General features: G+C 39.4%; 1 protein-coding gene across 3 annotated transcripts in view; it reads right to left on the minus strand.

Moving 5' to 3' along the window:
• VGLL4 (vestigial like family member 4) overlaps nucleotides 1-19,934 on the minus strand; it is a 95,983-nt gene that overhangs the window by 36,906 nt on the left and 39,143 nt on the right. Inside the window, exon 1 of one of the 3 annotated variants that reach the window (XM_082322596.1) lies at nucleotides 11,419-11,845. The exons of the other annotated variants lie outside the window; for them this stretch is intronic. Within the exon in view, the coding sequence (XP_082178722.1) occupies nucleotides 11,419-11,500 (82 nt within the window). The 5' untranslated portion in view covers nucleotides 11,501-11,845. Of the gene's footprint in view, nucleotides 1-11,418; nucleotides 11,846-19,934 lie in introns of those variants that run through there. 3 annotated transcript variants of the gene reach the window in all.

The raw sequence follows: 19,934 nt of genomic DNA on the forward strand, positions 1-19,934 counted from the left end.
TGGATAATACAGATCCTTCAACCCGCTGGCTTTGTATTATTCTGAGACACAACCCAATAGTCTTGCTCAGCTGTTGCTCACATGTAGTGTTTTAATAACCAAAAACTTGTGAAGGCTTCATCTAGAAAAGCCCAGAGAACAGTGTGGCTCATGAGATGGTGAGTAAAGAATTCCCTATAATTTCCCCAGGGATACGGGTGCTGGTATAAAGAAATATACATAAAAAAATCCAAAATATTACCATCATTCCTGAAAGACATTGTTTGTCTTCCAAAACAAACAGGCACACACCACCACTAAAGGAAAAGAACATTAATTTTGTGCCTCTGACATTGAAGTTTTTAATCTTGGGTTCATGACATGCAACTAAGTAATTTTATTGGGAAAAAAACCTCTCTATGAAGAGATCCACAGAAAAATTTTATGTAACCACAGAGTACAGGAGCTTGAAAACCATTGTTCCACTAGAAGGTTCAGTCATGAAAAACCTGGTACTACAGAACATTATTAATTCCTCCTCAAAAGGACTTAAGATACTGGATCTGAATTAACGTTCCTACCCACTCCAATAGTCAGCACTACTACGCAGTGACTGGGATCGCTAGAGGTTGTCAGATTCAGAGAGATGAAAGGGAGACAACCCTATGGTGCTAAGGGATAGATGGGAGCACTGTCTAAATCATAGCTGGGCTGCTTATTTCACAAGAAGGAGGGTGGTTTATGGGGCCAAGTTGCAGGGTCACTTAAATGTTCTCTCCAAGGGGAAGCTAAGGCAGGAAAGATAGAGGGAGGGATTGTGTTCGCTACCAAGAAATGACATGCTGCCTGGACAGCCTTTCTCACAGTTGTCTGGGCACAGAGGGCAGGTTTTCCAGAACTCTTGGAAAAGCAAGGAACAAGCAGAAATTAATGTTTTTGAAGTTATCTTGACAGTCATGGCATTGGAATAGGTGAGCAGTACTAAAGTTACACTCTACTTCTCCAAGACCTTTAATTAGGTCTTCCTCCCCCTATACCAGTCTTTAGCAGAGTCTCCCTTCTGATTAACTTAACTCCAGGCTCCTTGTTTATTTATTTCAAAGCTGCAGAAGCAACTCATTCCTGACAAAGCACAGGAAAGACAGGGAAGCGCAGACGGGCTGATAAAATGAAGGTAACAAAAAATGTCAGTTGTATGTCTGTGACTCACCATTTACATGCTACTAGCTCCACAAGATCCAGAAGTTAAATCTCTCACTAGATTACTATGATATCACTCCCCAGTTAATTATCTGTTAAGTCCTTCCCCATTTTACTTGAATGATGTACATCCTAAACATTTCTGCAGATCTCTACCCCCCCCCTCACACATTAAAGATGTTCCACCCCATAATTAAGCAGGCACTCTATTAAATACCACTGTGAAGTTTTTAATGGAACCAGACAGCCACTTCCAGGGCAGTGAGACACTGCATTAATTAAAAAGGTTTGGAAGCACTGCTTTAGGTCATAAACGGGTTATCAGCTTGCCTGTTTCCGAGTCGTGCATGACCACAGTTGGACTGCTATTTAATTGAAGTTTCTTATCCCAACTCATGTTCTGAAGAGAATATAAAATTAACTGCCAGCATCAGTGGGCACATTCCGTTTATGCAACTCAACAGGCCTCAAATATAAAAGAACAGACCTGCAGAGGTCCTGCGGCTCAAATAGGGGAACTTAAAATTCTTCCATCCCACTATTCTTTGTAAGAGCTCATTCCTTGCATCAGCTAAAAAGACTCAACTACTTCCACCAAAACAGATTTCATCATCTCAGTTTAGAAGGGGTCCACCATAGATGAACCACAGTCACAAGAGATTTTAGTCCATAAGCTCCTGTTCCCTCCATGACTGCTGACCAGAAAGCATCTAGTCCATATATCACCAGTCCCAGTTTCAAAGATCAGAGTTTTTATCTGCTTAACTGAGGAATTACATTTTTTATTTGCACATCTCAAAACAAACAGGTAAAAGCACTTTTTGTTTACTAACAGATCACAGTAAGGTTTAGCAGCTACAGCGAACTATTACAATCAAGGCACTCTGAAGGCTGCTGTCGGCTTTATCCCTGACTTATGTGAATTTAACCAATTACAGCTCTTTTTTCCCCCTTTGGAAATAAGGATAACATTCACTATTTATTTCATGGGGGTAGCTGAAGGTTGAATTAACTGGGCTTCTGTGAGGACTAGGATTCTGCAGAGAAGATTATATATATATATATATATATACACACACAAATAAGTTACAATGAGTATTAAAATGTTGGTTATCATACTTGCTTCCAAATGGACTCATTGAGAAACACTTGAAAACAAATAGGGTAGTGCTCAATTTACTGTACTACAAAGAAAAACTCAGTACCTCCACATATTAGCTGTTAAGGCAAGCATAATGTACCTCAAAGCAGTTACAGTCTTAGAAATTAGGACTTTTAAGGATTTTTAAAGGAAGAGAACTTTAATATTTTTTTTGCTGATGAGCTAAGTTAGATACATTTATTATAAAACACTGATAAGAGAAGCTTTTTCTAAGAGGGAAACTAGTCAAGAATCTGTAAACATCATTGCTAATGCTGGAATTCCTATTTTTGACACCTTTCGTAAATAGCTCAGTAGGATGCCTACAGCAAGACAAGAGCAAAATGTTCACCTCTTTAACTGTAGCCACTGGTTTTAGAGTATTCAGCAGGAAAAGTGTGCACGTCAGCATTCTCCCAGCTGGCTCTATGAGATTTAATTTACGCCAACCACAGAGTGACTGCGATAGCTCTCCGAGATGCCACAGCATGAAAACTGAAGGGTGGGGGTTAAACAAGCAGCAATGCACACCAGATGTCTGAGGAGGACAGCTAAAAGATCCGGAGCACAAGGAAGCATATTAAAAAAAAAAAAAAATCCCCTTCAATGCCATAAATATTTATACTAAATCCAAGAAACTGGCTGAGTTCAAACTTGCCCTACATGAATCATACAGCACTTCCCTCACCCCCTCTTCATTTAATGTGTTCTGTATAAAACCATCACAAAGGAGGTGCCATAGTTATGACAACTTTTTTTTCTATATACTAAGAGTACTTTTTGTAGAGCTCCTGCTTTAGAACAGATTACTTTCCAAAGAATATAAACAGAACAACTGAATAGTCTTATTTTACTTGGCTAGCTCTTGTGTGGCATTTACTGGTCTTCCTAAATAATTTAGATTCATAGAAATAGTTTCCTTTTGACTGGATAACTTTGATTTTCTTCATATGGCCAGTTAATTACAACTAGCAATGCATCACAGAGAAAACAACTTCAATTTAGTAATCTGGAGCCAAGAAACAATAGTTTTCTGAAAGGTTCTGCTCTGAAAGTCTCAAAACCTGCTAATTTTACAAATATCTAAATTTGCTTTCAGAATTGAGACATACTAAACACTAACAATCAAGTAACAAAATTGGAAGTCACAATACCATCTCTAAAGTGCAACCAGAGTGCACTAATGCCATTTTTAAAACAAGTAAATACCCATTCCCAAAAAGACAACAGCTATTCCAAAAGATGCACTTAGCAGCTTTGGTTTTCACTCTTCTTATGCAAAGGATTGCTGGGCTGGGCACTCATAGATGGTAACTACAAAGGCTATTGCCAATCTGCTGTTCTGTGATTTTTGGTTAAAATAAAGCATAACAAATATTTCAATATTGGCTTATATTCCCATACAACAATGCCATTCCTATCCTGGGCAAAAAAAAAGATAGGCTCATCTATTAAATCTCTCTTACTTCAAACTACAACCGATGTTTAAAGACAAAAAAAACCCTATTTCTGCATGCTGAGGAATAAATATTAAGTCTTGCAAACCAGGGAGGTGTAATGCTGAGTGGTTTCCATGCCTGCCCTGTCAAATGGGTTTCCAGGAAAAACTACTGCTTTTTAAACAAAACTGGTTCCAAACTTTTCCTGGGAGACCAAATATATTTCCTGGAACCTGCTAGCAACATTTGGAAGAAAAGGAGGAAAGTTATACACTACAACGCTTGATTCTCACAGCTGACAAGGAACGCTGCAAAATGATGAGGAGTGAAAAAGAACATATCTCAAAATAATCAAAGATAGACTCTTGTAACAATGTGTATTATGAAAAGAAAGGAGCCACATTTTTGTGAAGGAACTAAGTTGGCACCTACCTGCTGAAGGCCTACTTTCTTTCCTCCTCGTATGCCACAAAGGCTGTAACATTCCACTTTAACCCAAATATTATCTACCTCCATCCACGTACACTACATTGTGGATGATCTCTTCCTCCAACGATAAAATGAGGCACAAAGTGTCACATAACATTTTTGGAGGGAAAAGCTGGACTGCACCATGCACTACTGTGTTTAACAAGTTCTGGTTTTTAACACTAGCAACAACAAAAGTTAAAAAGCAAAGAAAAAAGAAAAGTGTTACTTTAAAAAAATCTGATACCATTGCCATGAAACTTAGGTAAAGGAAACATTCTAAACTCCGTTTCACACTTTTGTCTCCCATACTCGTATTACTTTTTACCTGAGATTTTCAGGACTTACATTCCTATTAGAACTTGATACCTAAAGATCTTTGATGAAGGCTCACCACCTCGCTGAAGTTTCTGGATGACTTTTTCTTTGACTAGAACCAATGCTGTGGTGGTCCCAGGAACACCATTACTTCAACTTCACCAAGGTTATACAAGAAAAAGCTGTATGGAGCTCTTTCCTAACAACTAAAATGCTCCAAGCTTGCCTTACACCTTAGAATCAGCGCCAGTACTGATGTTAAGAATCAAACTCTTCCAAGTCCATCCATCTGTAACATGAGGTTCACAAGTTGACAGAGGTAACCCGCCTGTTCAAAACTGCACTTGTAGCACCAGTGATGATGATGGATGATCTGTGGCCTCTCTTTCCATCCCACCACGACTCCGAAGATACCTGTCAGTACACACCAAGCTACATGCGCCATTACATCAACTTGTAGAGACAGGCATGAGGATGTCCGCTCTTTCTTAAAAAAAGCTGTTAGATGAAGCACCAAGGGAAATCTGCCTCCAGGAAATTAAAACTATGCATCACGGCACTCATGGTGTATATGTTACTGCACCCACAGTGTTGGCATAGGGCTTATACAACAACATCTAGCAGTGCTGTATCACACAGTCAGTTATCTTGCAAAGCGCAGGGCTTTTACTGAAAGGGAAAGGAGACAATGACTCTGTGTGTCCAGCAATCGTTCCATGCTGATTTGTAAAGTAATTTTCAGGGAGATGATACAGACTGCACGATGAAGAAAAAATGGGCTGGCTTTAGAAAAGAAATTAAAACTAAAACCACTTATGATTCCTTAACACTGAAAAAGTATAATACTGTTTTTGTAAAGACTCCTCCAGAAACTTGTATTCAACACTACCTCATACTATTATCAGTGAAAAATTATAGGCTCTGTCCTGCTGGATTATTGTTAGTGTAAACAACTTTGCTAAATTGCTTGGCACACTGTCTGCATGCAGCATGTTAAAACTCTGTAGTCTATTCAGCCAAAATCAAATATAAAGGCCCATCTGTATTAATCCTCAAGAAGAAATTAATAGACAACTAGTTTCATGCAAAGCAGATATTTAAAAAAGGCAAAACCAATACATATGGATGAACTTCTTCATTCATAATTTTAGATGCCACACAATGAAGACTGTTGTTTAAGCTTTATTTTTTCTCTAACAGTTCTCCATACAATACAGTGCATTGTTCAAACTCTGGAGCAATTTAAGCTTTTTCAATGTCTCCTGAAATCCCTGGATTTATATCCAAAGAGACCTGGCACTGTAACAAATTTGACCTGTGAGTAACAAGTTACAGCCTTTAAGCAAATTGCTCATTAACACAGAATTCAACTTACTGCTACAAACCTCACTACCTTTTATCTCAGAAAAAAACGTGCTGCCTATCTTATCTATTGAAAGTCATGGGATAACCCACTATTATATTTGGTTTTTTAATTTCCTTGTTTGAGTTCTCAGTACAAATGCTGAACTAGCATCAAGGGTGAGGAGAACAACAGAACTCCAGGGAAAAAAAAATGCTTAAGTGTGACCTAAATCTATCTTGCCTTTGATGAATGAGAAAAATAAACTGAATTTTGATGTCAGTACTGAAAAGGATATTCCCAACTTCATGCTAGGAGGAAATGAGTAAGAAAAGCCCAACTGTGAAGCTGGAGCTCTTTGTTTTTTCCTGAAGATAAAAGACATTGAAAAAGCAAAACCCACAGAATGTTCTCTAAATGGGGAACATTCTGTAGGTGCATCTTAATTTACATGACTTTGAACAGAAATTTTACACTGCATTACAAATAAGAACACTTAATTCACCATGAAGGAGATTTTTATCCCATTTAGTATTCCATTAATTCTTGATAGAAGAATAGTGTTAAAGTCATTTTATACATTTAGAAACTAAACCAAACTTTGGAGTGAATAGGAGAAACTGATGTTACAAACCCAGAGTAAAATGCAAGGTCAGCAAAGAAAACTGATGGAAACTATTCTTTAGAACTTAAGAAAACACGTTACATTTCATTAAAAAGCAAATTAAGTTAGCAGAATCTGTTTCAGGCTCCTTGTTTGATATCAAACTTCTAAACTGGCCTCTTTGGGAAGATATACATATATCCAAAATGCCTTGCAGTGCCCTAAGAAGATATATAGCCCTGCAAGCTCAGTGCTGTAGCCAACTAATGCTTCATTGCTACAGGAAGTCAGTGAAATAATTATGTAATATGCCACTAACTAATGTAAGCTGTCCTGAAACCAAAAAGGGGTGTTTTCCTATAAATCTGGATCCAATTTTCTTCATTAAAAAAATCCAGTCTTCTGGACTGTCCAGAGAACTCTGTATAACTATTTTGAGTGCTCCAAGTCTCATAACATGCCTGGGGGATTTCTTAGCATCTTATTGCATTTCTTTATACCTTTCCCAGCACAGCAGTTCAAGCCTTGAGAATGCAGTAATAACACAAAGCATTTGAAAATGGGAGAGAGAGGAAGGAAGGCAGAAATCTGCCTTCCAACACACAACCATCTGTACACTCCCTCAGATAAACAACAAAATGAAACAAATCTTCTACTTGGAGATTGCCCCTTCTCATACATATTCTATTGGAAACGAGGAGCCAAAACTTGCTAGACTGCCCCTGCACTAGTGAAAGAGCAGGATCACCTGTGATGTGTTTTGTTTAACTCTGAGCCCTCCCGCCATTACCTCACACACAAGGCTCTCCGAGAAAGAATATTCAGCTCAAGTTAAGTGAGTTTCCATTGCAAAACAAGATGCAGATGTTCTACCTCTGAACACATGCCCGGATCAAGTGCTTGTCATTTGATAGGAAGCACTGGGAATGCCAGACTGGTACAGAATGGTTCTGCTTCATGGCCTTTACACCTCAGCGAGGACAACAGTCTCCCAAGAGTTTTCTGATGTCTCTGAGCTCATTAGGAAGAAAACAATGGTAAGAAAGCACTACTCATTAAACTGCCCATTGTTGATCACTGGCAGCAAATGTTTAGGAGGATATCAGATGTATTCACGCTAACAATCAGCATCCAGATGCTGAGTCAACAATTCTCTAATTATTTCTTTTTTTCTTTCTTACTACACCAAATATATTACAATAAGTTGCTTGAAGTGGTTGATCATTGCTAATACAACTCTCACTTTCCCATTGGCGAAGACTAAACATTCTCATTTGAATGATTTAAAAATTTTCTTTCACCCGAGAGGGAGACAAAACTCAAAATGTTCTCTTTTATGCAACTTGTTAAAAAACCACCATGTTGTTAAAATTAAGACTTTCCTCCAAAAGCATCAGAGCTGAGATTATCATGGGGCACCACAAGGAGCTCAAAGCTAGTAATATTAAGAAAACACTCAAAAGGGCACAAATTATCAATATAAACCAAACAACTCTGAGGAAAGGAAATGGCTTTGTTCTGTGGTTCAAAGTTATGGACCCTCATTCAAAAACCCTCTCACCTCATCGCTGGTTATAACCCTTTTGCTGTCTTAATTATATGAGTATGCAGAACCTTCCACCGTATTGCAGAATCACAGAAGTGTTGAGGCTAGAAGGCACCTCTGGAGATCATCTAGTCCAAACCTCCTGCTCAAAAACAGGCTCAACTAAGGCAGGTTGCTCAGGGCCCTGTCCAGTCGGGTTTTGAGTATCTCCAAAGATGGAGACTCCACAACCTCTCTGGGCAACCAGTGTCAGTGTTAGACCACCCTCACAGTGAGAGGGCAGGAAAAAAAAAAAAAAAAAAGGAAAAAAATCTTATGTTTGAGAAAACAGTCAAGTTAAGGTTCCATACTAAAAAGCAGTCAGCTAAATCTGCAACACACCATTACTTCTTTAGGGTTAATGGGAGAACTCCTAGATCTCCCTTTTCCACCCCCAACCTCAACAAAAGGATGCTTTTCTGTCCAGAAAGCGGATCCCATCTATATTAGTCACCATTCTACTTTCTTCCCCCAGACCTCCACTGAGTAGGCCAAAATCAGAAGCATGGTTTATGAACTAAACAGCACTCTTGTCAATGAATGCTCCCACACTCACTGGAGCATGGTCATGAATGACACTACTTCAGAACAGAATGAGATTAAGACATAGCTGAGGTTTCCTGCACCTACCAGTCAAGGAAGGCCAACCAAGTGCTGGCATTAACTCAGGAGCCTGAAGCTTGCAGATAACAAATTGCTATCTGTAACTCTTGCTGGGCAAGAAAAAGCAGGGCTCGTCTTGAGATGCAAATGATATTCTTCTACTCCATGTTGAACTAAAGGACTGCCAAATGCACACGATGGAAGAACTTTTCCTATTTCTTATGTACCCATACATCTCTTTCTCCATAAGCTACAGCTACAAATCAATGGCACATAGTTCCAGTGGCTTGTGCCAGAGGCGAAAGATTAAAACCGCTAGTAAACCTCATAAAACGATAATGACACATTTCCACCAGCATACCAATTATCTCAGTAAGCAAAAGCAAGTGTTTCAAGAGAGATTCTAAAGGAATAAGGAACCCTTCTCATTTATTTCCTGTGGCATATAGGTCCATAATTCTTTCCTCTGAAATTACAAACCTACTTTCACATCGTAAAATGTACTGGTATCTTATCCTACATCTGCAAAAGTACTTTTCAGGAAGGCATCTATTTATAAGTAGTTCAAGTATGGCCTTCAATAAATCCTAATTAATTGAGTTTGAAAGGGCACTTTGTTGTCAATATAGTTACTACCGCAGCAGTGTCTTTGAAAAGACAAGATCCATCACTGCTCACACAACTCACTCATAAAATAAATACTATGGCAGAGGCATGGAAGATCTGTAGGCATCTCTAAAACACCCTTCAAGTTCACTGCAGATGTTGCCAGTGTTTATACTTTTTAAACCACCGGGATATAAACACCTCACCATAAACACCACTGAAGTTTTGCTTTTCTTTTCTTCATTTTGTGTGTGTTTATTTTAGTGTTAAAAATGTTAACTTCCATAATAAGGGAAACAGCAACAGATGTTTAAACTAAACAAAGACTGCTATAGTAGGGTGTATTCCTTAAGATGTTATTTTGCTTTTGAACTATTAAAGCTAAGATCTGGTTAAATAACAATTATTGGAGAAGAGGGCGGGGAAAAAGGGGGCTGGAAAGAATCTTCCGTAAATATTAGGCATAATTATAATGATTTTAATTAATGAGCCAAAACTACAGGTTTTCTGCCTTAGTCAACAAAACACTCAGGAACATGTACCACGTAAAGTAGAATTTTATGCAAAACTTCATGGTCTTCATCAGAAGTTGTCAACTGCTTCCAAAGAAAGCACTGGTTACTATAGAGAGCAATGAAAAAGTTAAGGATCCTGCAAGTTGTTGTTCTTCCTTTTTTTTTTTTTAAACTAGTTTTCTTGCTGTAACGAAGAAAGCACAGGGATAAGAAAGAGCTTGAAAATTCAACTCTATTGAATCCCAGCTCTGTATTGTTCAGTACTGATGGGAAAGCTCAATCTTCTCTACAAGAACTTTATTCAAGCAAATATATACATATTTGTGCAGGAAAGAAAAGAAGGAAAAAAAATGAAACAGAGATATTAACGGTTCTACAGGGAGCCCCTCCACTTCCCAAAGGAAAGAAATGTGGCCATGCTGATTTCATGATAGAAAAGATGGTATTTTCCAAAGTGGGTTCAGCTCCCTGTCTTCTGGCCTAGTCTTTTTCTAAAGACTACGAACAGATAGCTCCTAGTCCTATGTATACTCTTTATTGTTTCTTCCCTGACAACTACAGCAAGTTTATTTTCCAAATGAACATGGAAAACGTTCCTGCTGAATCAGAAGAAAGATTTCTGCAAATGCTTGTGTGTGGCTACAGCAAAAACAGTTCTACTGCCAAGCTGAATTAGCTCAGTGGTGCCTTTCTTTCCAGTCAAAGCCAAGCCATAACCACTTCTTCAAACTGCACGTAGATAAAACTCCACTAGATGAAGAAACTGATTTTACCCTGTTACCTCAGGCAACTTCCAAACAGCACTATTAACGCTCACCATATGAAGAGCAAACGCCAGCCTACGTTAGCTGAAGTAAAATTCAGAGTCCAGCAAAGAGAAATAAACTCGGTTTTCCAACTAGTTGTGTAATTCTCTCCCCAGGGGACTGGAGCGCGGGGTGGTTCTGGGGAAGGATGGAGGGAGGGAAGGGAGGAGGGAGGAGGGAGGGAGGGAGGGGTGTGCGGGGCGGCGGAGGGGGCGGCATCCCGCAGCCGGGGCTCGCCGGGAAGGGGAGGCCGAACAATGGGCAGCCCGCGGCCGCGGGGCCCCGGCGCCGGACCCGGCCGGGCGGCGGGCAGGGCGGCGGGCAGGGCGGCGGGCAGGGCGGCGGGCAGGGCGGCGGGCCGGCAGGGAAAACGCCTCAGGCCTCATTGTCCGAAGACGTCCCCCAGGTCTAAAAGCGGCAGCGCCCAACTGCTAGCTTGGATTACAGGTAGAAACGTACGTAAACTCGCACATCCATCTTACAAACGGTTTCTTTTACGACTCCAGAAATCAGGAAACAACAACAAAAAAAAATACTCTACCTGCCACAAAAGCAACGTGGTCCTTTAAACTAATCTAACTAATGTGATCTTTAAAAAAAATAAAATTAACACCAAAAATACTTTGTAAAAAAAGAACAGAAAAATTAAAAGAAAAAAAAATCCTTGCCTTAAACAAAGCCTTACTAACAATACAGACTGCGAGGTATCTCACAACCAACAGCACAGATTTCCTTTCAAGAGGCAGAATTCATGCTTACAAACAACAGAAAACACACCCGACAAAAGCCGCTTCGTGAAACGAAACCATTACCTTCGTAGCACAGAATGCCAATATTGTTGTTCATCTTGTCCAAGTATTGGTAGTTCAACAGGTCCATCTTCATAAATAGCATTTATCGGGCTAGCAAAAAAGACCAGCTTGTTTGCTTTCGCCCAGGTTGAGGGAGAAGGAAGCCCGGCAAATGGTGCCGAGTACGCTCCCGGCTTCCTAAACTTCACTAGCACAAGGCCCAGCCTTCAGCTAATCAAAACAAAGTATATTAAAGGAAAGTTGGAGGGATTAAAACACACACTCTCCCTTCCAAACTTCTGGAAACTACAGTATACTGTGTCCTTCAATACAAAGAACTGTCTAAAAACTTCTCAAGTCCTTTTCCAATTGGGGAAAAAAAAAAAAAAAAAAAAAGGCGAAGGAAAAAAAGAAAGAAAAGAGAAACAAGGGAAATTTCCTAGGACAAAGACACACTAGTTCTGCTCACAGCCCGCTGCAAGTTCACTGCACTGACATGCAGGCTATGCTTGGTATGACTCGTATGTAAACCAGCTTCCTCTCGCTCCCAGGCGGGGAGGACTGCGCATGCTCAGTGAATCCCTGGAGCTCCTCAAATGTCAGGGATATTTTCTGCACAAGATCAGTCTCTAAAAGCACCGAGTGTTTGAAAGAAAGAGGAGGCGGTGGAGGAGAGGCTGGGCAGAAGGGGCCTGGGCAGAAGGGGCCGTGTCGGAGCCGCTCTGACAGGAAGCGGCGCTGCCGCTGCCCGGGCGGAGGAGGAGGAGGAGGAGGAGGAGGAAGGGGGGGAGGCAGGGGCAGCCCGGGGAGCAGCGGGGCCTCCTCCGGACACGGGGCACGGGCCGACCGCGGCACTGTGCAAAAGCACTCCAGAGCAGTTTTTTGGTCGGCCTGCTCAGCAGAACTCGGCTAAATCAATCTGTTTAAAACTAATTCTTTCTCTTAAACGTTTAGTTAACTTCCCAGCGTGGCCTCAGGCGTATCCCGATACTGTTGCAGTGAAAAATAATGCTATTTTACAGTAATGGAACAGAACAGCAGCTCTGGTATGATAAAGACAATTAAAGAAATGAGGTACAGCGCAAATACCTGTATGCATATAGACAGGTGCTGTGTACTGACACGCACACACTGCTACAATTCAATCAGTACACTATCACACTTGATTTTTTTTTTTTTAAGGGCTATTAGCAGTTAAACATTCTGTGTTCTGGATTTCCAACAGCTACTAAAGCTCCAGTTTAGATGACACAAATGATGGAGATCTTTACAGCAGTTGCTCTCATCTCAGGATGTGGTCTGCGCTTCGGCAGCCCGAACCCTGATCACAAAGACTCTAGCTGCTTATACAGATGTGTATGACTCATCACAAGAGGGCAGAACATCTGTACGGGTGTAAGCATGTGCTAACCCAATGGGCATCAGTTTGCATTTCCTGCGGCTGATCAGCACCTGACGTCTGATTTGAGAGAAAAAGAGAAATAAATACTGGGGAAGTTGGGTCTAAGACAAACAAAAAAAGCTAATGCTGTCCTAATCTTCCCTCTGCCTCCCTCTGCCCTGTGGCTTGAAACATAACTCATCCTTGCCTTTCTGGGATGGAGAATTTTAATGGTACACACAAGAGCATGCAGTCAGGGAGAATTAATAACAAAATTTCATTTCAACTTTGAGAATTTCTCCCCTCTGTTAGAGAAGGGGAAGATACTACGTTACAGAGGCAACTCATGGAGTGACATTTTGTGTCAAGACGTGTTGCGAAGTAGTGCTTGAATGCTCTGGATATTTCAGTGAGACTAGGTAATTTAGTTGAAGTTATTACTGATAAATAGGAATAAGAAATTCATCTCCAAGGAAGATTCCCTAGAACCCAAATAAGGTTTCTCCTCACTTCAGATACAAAAAGTAGTCCTGTACATTATCTACCTATATGCTTCAAAGTCCACTAGCAGTGCTGAATTCAATACAGCAGGAAACAAATTACCTGAAAGGAATTCTGCATTGCTGGGAAGATGAAGGTCAAGAAGCCTTTCATTGATTATATTATATTGATTATATTATGCCCTATATAAAGGGCACTCTCCTAATTGGAAGTGCTATTAATCTTGAAGGCTTTAACATGATGTAAAAACCTATGGGTACTTAATGCTGAGGTAACACTACATTTCTTGGATGGTACCTAATAAAAAGGTTGCAGTTGGTTTTTTGCCTCACAGGATTTTTTACCACAAAAGTTGCAACCACACACCTCCAGACCAAAGTAATGTGTGGTATTTTCTAGAAAAAGAATTGTTTTTAATAGAGAGAAGAACATTACAATCTTTAAGCAGGGGGATTAGAAGTTTTACACAGCAGATCATGTTGTGCATACTCAAATTCAAAGATATTCTATACCAATGTTTCAGATTAAACCAGCCATTTAATAAAGGCATCAAGAGAAGTCTTAGTCATTTAAGATATTAACGGCGATAAAAAGCTATACCTACAATATTAACAAAAGAGAGGCATGTTTCTTCAGCATGAAATGCAAGTTTCTTATGTAAGTCTGTCAAAGCTTTTGGGCAACATATTTCTGATATGTACAGTTTTTAATATAGAGAGCATCCCTGAATTTACATTAATACAGCACATTTTATGGATGCTTGGGAAGGATAAGAAGAGATAACTATTTAATTTTTCCAATTTAAAATACTTAAATTTTTGCTGGAAGTGCAGGTGCTGCGGAAGAAAAGAAAGCAATATTCTGAACTTCTTTAGGGCAGTGGTCTACAAGACAGGCTTTGCACGTAATGGGGCAAGGAATTATAGTTCAAAGTCCAATATAAATTCCCCTCTATATTCAAAGATACATATTTCTTCAAGTTGTTCAGAAAACAAGGCTGGGTATTGTCTACAAATCACTGACTGCTCAGTATTGCTGTCCAGGCACTAAGAAAGAAGGTAAGTCTTCTTTATTAGACCAGTCTACAGGTTTTTAGACAATAATGATCACTTTATTATGTGAACGGCTTTCAGCAGTACAGTATACACTATGATTAACACTTGTCAAATATTGTGTAATGAACAACTTAGACACTTCACATTAAATAATAATAAGTTGATAGCAAACACTGGGAGCTTTATGAATTTCTAAATTAAAATATCTATACTGAAAGATCAATGTAAATATATCTTAAGTATTCTAAACCAGAAATCCATTAATATGAAATCTTTCTTTGAAAGAAAACTTAACAGCTCAACAAATTCAAGTCCAGCAGACATTAACCTTACTGTCACTGTAAAAGTACTCTGTTCTTGACAGCAAAGAATTCCCAACTGCTTGCTTCAAACTACTGTTCATCAAACACTTCACCAGTCTAAGATACCTTCCAGTGAACCGAAATCGATAATCAATGCATCAGCGGGTTAGATACAACATACACAGAAAAGCTATTAACATCACCCCAGGACCTTTGTTAGTTCATTCTGTTCTTCTACATATTGATAGTTGCAAACACGATTATGCTGCAGTACCTCTGCTTCACATTAGCTAGAGGACTTCCTATAGGATTGCACACACTTTTCTTCTGTAAGGCAGATAAATACCCATATCTATAGATAAAATGTTTAAAACACTGGAACTTTTAACACAACAGCATCCCCTAGAGGTAACTGAAAATCCACGGGTCTTTCTGAATCACTCCGGACTTCACATCGAAGTACATTAGATTGGATTCTAATTATCCCACATAGCAGATAAGAGAGTTCAACCTCTTAGCGATCTTCTGATTCAGTTTAATACAGAAAGCAAATTCAGTCTTCACACAAGAATGTCTTATCACATAAGCATTATGAGGCAAGGAAAGCAAATGAGAAAAAAAACCAACCAACCAAACAAAAAAAAGGCGGTTCTTATGAGTAGGTAAATCATTGTCAAAACCAGGAGGTTAAATGTTTTGACAGCCAGTCCCTGCATTAGGGTGGAGTTTGACAAGATTTCTGTGCTGCTCTTCCACAATTCTCACAATAAGAAAATATCAAACCTCTCCCTCTTGGAGAATACAGTGGTATTTCTACAAAAGTAGTATGAAGCAACAGGTGTGGTGGCCTCAACCATCTACACTCCACGTGTTTCCTCCCGATTAGCTTATGTCTGGTCAGATGGACTAAAGTCCCTTGGCAGCTGGAGCACATTGGGAGCACTCTTGCTGCACTACTTTTGTCTGAACAGAATCTAGTTTATGGCTGAGCCCACTCTGTGGTGCGGACCAAAGAAGGGCAATCAGGAGATTGGCTCGGAAAGCAAACATCTGCCCCAACTAAAGAACTGATGCAGATGTACCAATGGATGATGAGAAGATTAAAAGATTCTCAGATTTAAAAAAAAGCTTGAGAAACTTACCTTTTCAAAGAGTTACAGTGCATGTTATGACTGTAGTGCATTACTCTGTCACTGGTTCCTAAATGCTGATAAAACATTTCCACTATAAAAATATATAATCCTGACGTAGTTGAGCAATAATAGGACCTAAGATAAAAATAAATCCTTACAATTGTGTGTTATTTATTTACCTGAATTTTTTGCAGGAAAAAATGGCAATTCCTTAATATACCAAGTCCATAATATCAGATTTAACAGTAAGCATTTATATGGTTTTTACAGCACTTATATTGAGCTGCTTTAGAACAAACATTTTCAAGCAAGCTACAATGGAGCACTCCCTTCTGCCTTCTCTCCGCTGTCCTCAACCCTGCCCAGTCCTCTGCCTCTCTACCACCGTCCTCCCCTTGTCTCTGCTTACGCCCTTTTCTCCTGTGCTTGCTGCTGCCTCAGGCAGTAGCACTGAAGAGCCTGCAAAAATGGTTTTGGTGCAGTTTTGCTAGCTTGGTCTACACTCCATGCCACACAACATCCTTCAGTAGGAAAATACGCAACACTGGCCGAGAATCAATACTGTAGAACAATGTGGAAGCTATTCACTTGGATACAACTGAAATTTCACCCTTGATGAGCATCAGCAAAGAGGAACGATTTCTACAGTAACCAATTTTGCAACCAAGAGAAAAAATACAGTCTTTATAGAGGTGAGACACACTTTGATGTAAAACACCATACAGTATTGCTTAGTATAATTCCATTTTTGAACGGACAAGAATATCTGTTGCAGCTCCTGAGGTCAGACATTTATGATATACCACCTATTACCTGATACCTCAAATACTCTCCAAGAAGGAGGTGGAAGAATAAAGCAAGAGTACTTAGATACAGGTTTTACCTTTTTTCTCTAACTAAAAAATGAGCAAATTTTAGTTAATAGCTGCTAGGTGGCGATGTGCCTGAAAGAAAAATACCGCTTTTCCTTTTCCATACACTCAACTGCAAAGGGGGAAGGAAAGATGGGGGGAGAAAGGGAAGGAAAGGTGGGGGGGTGGAAGGGCAGGGGGGGCGGAAGGGAAGGAAGGGAAAGGGGGGCGAAGGAAAGCCCCACCAGGTAGAACATCTCTGAACTAAAGCTAGTGCATGCCTTCTTGTTTTACCTGTCCTTTACTAGCTAAAGGTTTCAACAATATGGCAGACATTATAGAACACAAAAGATGTTTTTGTTATCATCAGTGGAGTTCCTTGAGATTGAAATATTAGCCCAATATTAAGTTGTAGCAAAATAATTTGTATATTCTCTTTCATTCTTGTCGTATCCTAACTTATGCAATCCTGCTTAAAAATCAAACATAGTAATATCTAGTAAGGAAATCTGTTCATGAGTGTGCACGTGTACTTAATTGCATCTGTACTCATAAACCGCTAGGTAACTCAAGTTATGAAGCTGTCTACTCCCTGAAGGACCAAGCCAGCAGGCATCCTCGTTTCAGTTCCCTACTGGCCTAATAAGAAGAGAACTGCCAGGGAAAACAAAAATATAGTGATGGCCAAGAACATCTAGAGTTGCAAGCTCTTCTAGGACCCAGGAATGGATGGTGATGGCTTGCCTGGACTGGGAGCTGGATTTTTTAAACTTTTTTTTAAAAGCGTTTAGCTGTACTGCAGTTCTTATTCTGTATTACTCACTTTTTTGAAGACAGAGAGATTTAAAAAAGCATATCACTGTGAATGTAAATAAAAAATTCAGATCACTTATTTGTAATATTTACCAGTTTAGAACCAGCCATTTCATACCAGATCAAAAAACTCTAAGGCATTTAACAATTCAAAAAGCTTTTGATTAATTAAAGCCTGCCCTCATCAGCAAGAACCCTCTCCCTCCATGTTCCCGTTTGTCCCTCCACCACCTCCTGAAAGCTGTTTGTCTCCTACTCCAAACTAAACGCACCCTTCTATTGTACCACAGACCATTTTGACGAAGGAAGTGAGGCAAGGGTAAGAGGAGAGAAAAGACAGCACCAAAGGCAGGGCACAGAAGAGCCTTCACTGCAACACTCACTTGGCTTTGGTGGTTTGTTGGGGGCTTTTTGGCAATAGCCACACTTAGCAATCTGGGTCAAAATATAAAATGGACGCAGAAGGCAGTATATGATGCCTCTGGCAGCAACTGCTGCTCTGGCAGGTACTTCTTGTCTCCAGAAAGAAGCAGCTGGCAATTTAGGAAGCAGCCCACTTTGCTTCGGTCAGTTGGATCACGCTGACTCAGGACCTGAGCTACGCCCTTCGATTACTTTCTGTTCTCTTACTGTGGCACAAAAGCTGTATCTTCTGGTTGTTTCAAAGCTTAAAGTGTTTTTAAAAGCTTTATAATGAATGGTGAGCAGGAGCATGCAGAGTACACATCTTTCTAAAACTAAATAACTATTTCACAATTGCCGAAGACTGCAGGGCAGTGGAGGCAATGAACCAGGTGATCTCTTCCAAGTTCTACAAGGTGAAATACAAATGAGAAAAGTGTTCAATAGCACCTGATTCATCTTGACCTCACTCTTTCAGTGCTCACTTAAACTGAACAGTAGGCTAGGAAGATCAGGTTTACCAAGAATTTTTCATTTCTCAGTAGTACCTTGCAATTCACAATTTGCTGGTGTTTTTCTCTTTTTATTCTCTTAAGCTGGGCTGACAACACTTTAAAAATGCAGCTAGAATACATAACAGATATATCTAGTTTATCCAGGTTGAAAAATTGTTATTTGCTAATTAAAATCTTAATAAGCTTTCCTGTTATTTGCATACTAATTTAAATTTCTGAAGGGTTGATGATAATCAAACGTAATTTATCTTGAACTACAAAGAGACTCAAACACCATCAGAGCCTCCAGATGCAAAAAGTGTTAACTTTGCCATGCCCTAATACTGTGTCAACAGGGTAAAGAAAATACTTTATATTTTTCCAATATAAGAAATGAGAAGGAAAAAAAAAAAAGAAAACATAAAAAAAAGAGAGTGTATTAAATAAAAAAGCCAATTCTAAGTCAGCTTGATGCTTAGGCATCTAAGCCACTTTTTAGTTAGAAAAGTTAGGAGCCAGACCATGTTTAGAGGCTAGATTTCAAAATTACAGTGCATATCCCTCAGCTCTGGGAAGAAGCAAATCCAGTTTCAAGAAACCACTAATTACAGGGTTTAGAAATAAAGCAAAGAGCTCTAAGATTGCTAAAGTCTTTGAAAAGATTTCCCCTTTATAGCTAGCTTGGCGAGACATAAGATATACTCACAGGGCCTAATTCAACTTGGTTGTCAATGTATGTAAATCTGCTTAAGTGTGTGGAGTTGACCTTGCTTGCACAAAGACTGAATATTACAGGCAACAACCTTATAAATGATATAAAACCATGAATCCCAATGCTATCTTGCTAAGAACCATGCAGTAAAGTCAATTACAACTTTTTGTTACAAAACAAACTAATTTTGGCTTTTAAACATTAAAGTAATTACTTATCCTAAATGTTAGGATGAAAATGTTAAGTAGCTATTACAGAACCCAATTATATAGCTTGCAACCTACTACTTCATCAAGTTAAAATGAAATTTCACTCAAGTTCTAAGACTATCCTTTTCCAATTGAGGATCTTGTTCTCTACTATTTAAAGTATTTGACCTCAATAACTTATTTTACCACACACACAAAAAAAAAAATAAAACAAACAAAAACTAAACACACACTCACTTATCCCAAATTGCAGTGCTCACAAAAAAACCAGCCACCCAGAGAACAGCGCCTTTGCTTGAGATGCTGATGGATCTATTGTCCTCTGGATCGAGTAGAAGAAAACAAGAAAAAAGAACCACCTCATCTGGCTATCAAAGTGATACCTTTGCATTGTTTAAAGCAGTAACACAAGACAGAATATGTTTTAACTGTATATGATATAGCAGTATTATGTAACACACATGTGGAATGTTAAAAATTGTACTAATTCCACTAGCTACTACAGAGAATGCCCTCACTGTCCACAAGTACAAATTTACAGATCTCAGAAGTAGAGAAATAACAACCCCATCAACCCTTTTATAAAGGGAAAACCTTTCAAAAGTAGTCAGCCCTCCCTGTTCCAAAATACAAATGTCAGCTTCAAAAGTTCATGCTCTCAAGCCTTGATAAGTCCTGACAGCG

Source organism: Platalea leucorodia, assembly GCF_965183815.1.
Source record: "Platalea leucorodia genome assembly, chromosome: 9".
Classification (NCBI taxonomy): Eukaryota; Metazoa; Chordata; class Aves; order Pelecaniformes; family Threskiornithidae; genus Platalea; species Platalea leucorodia.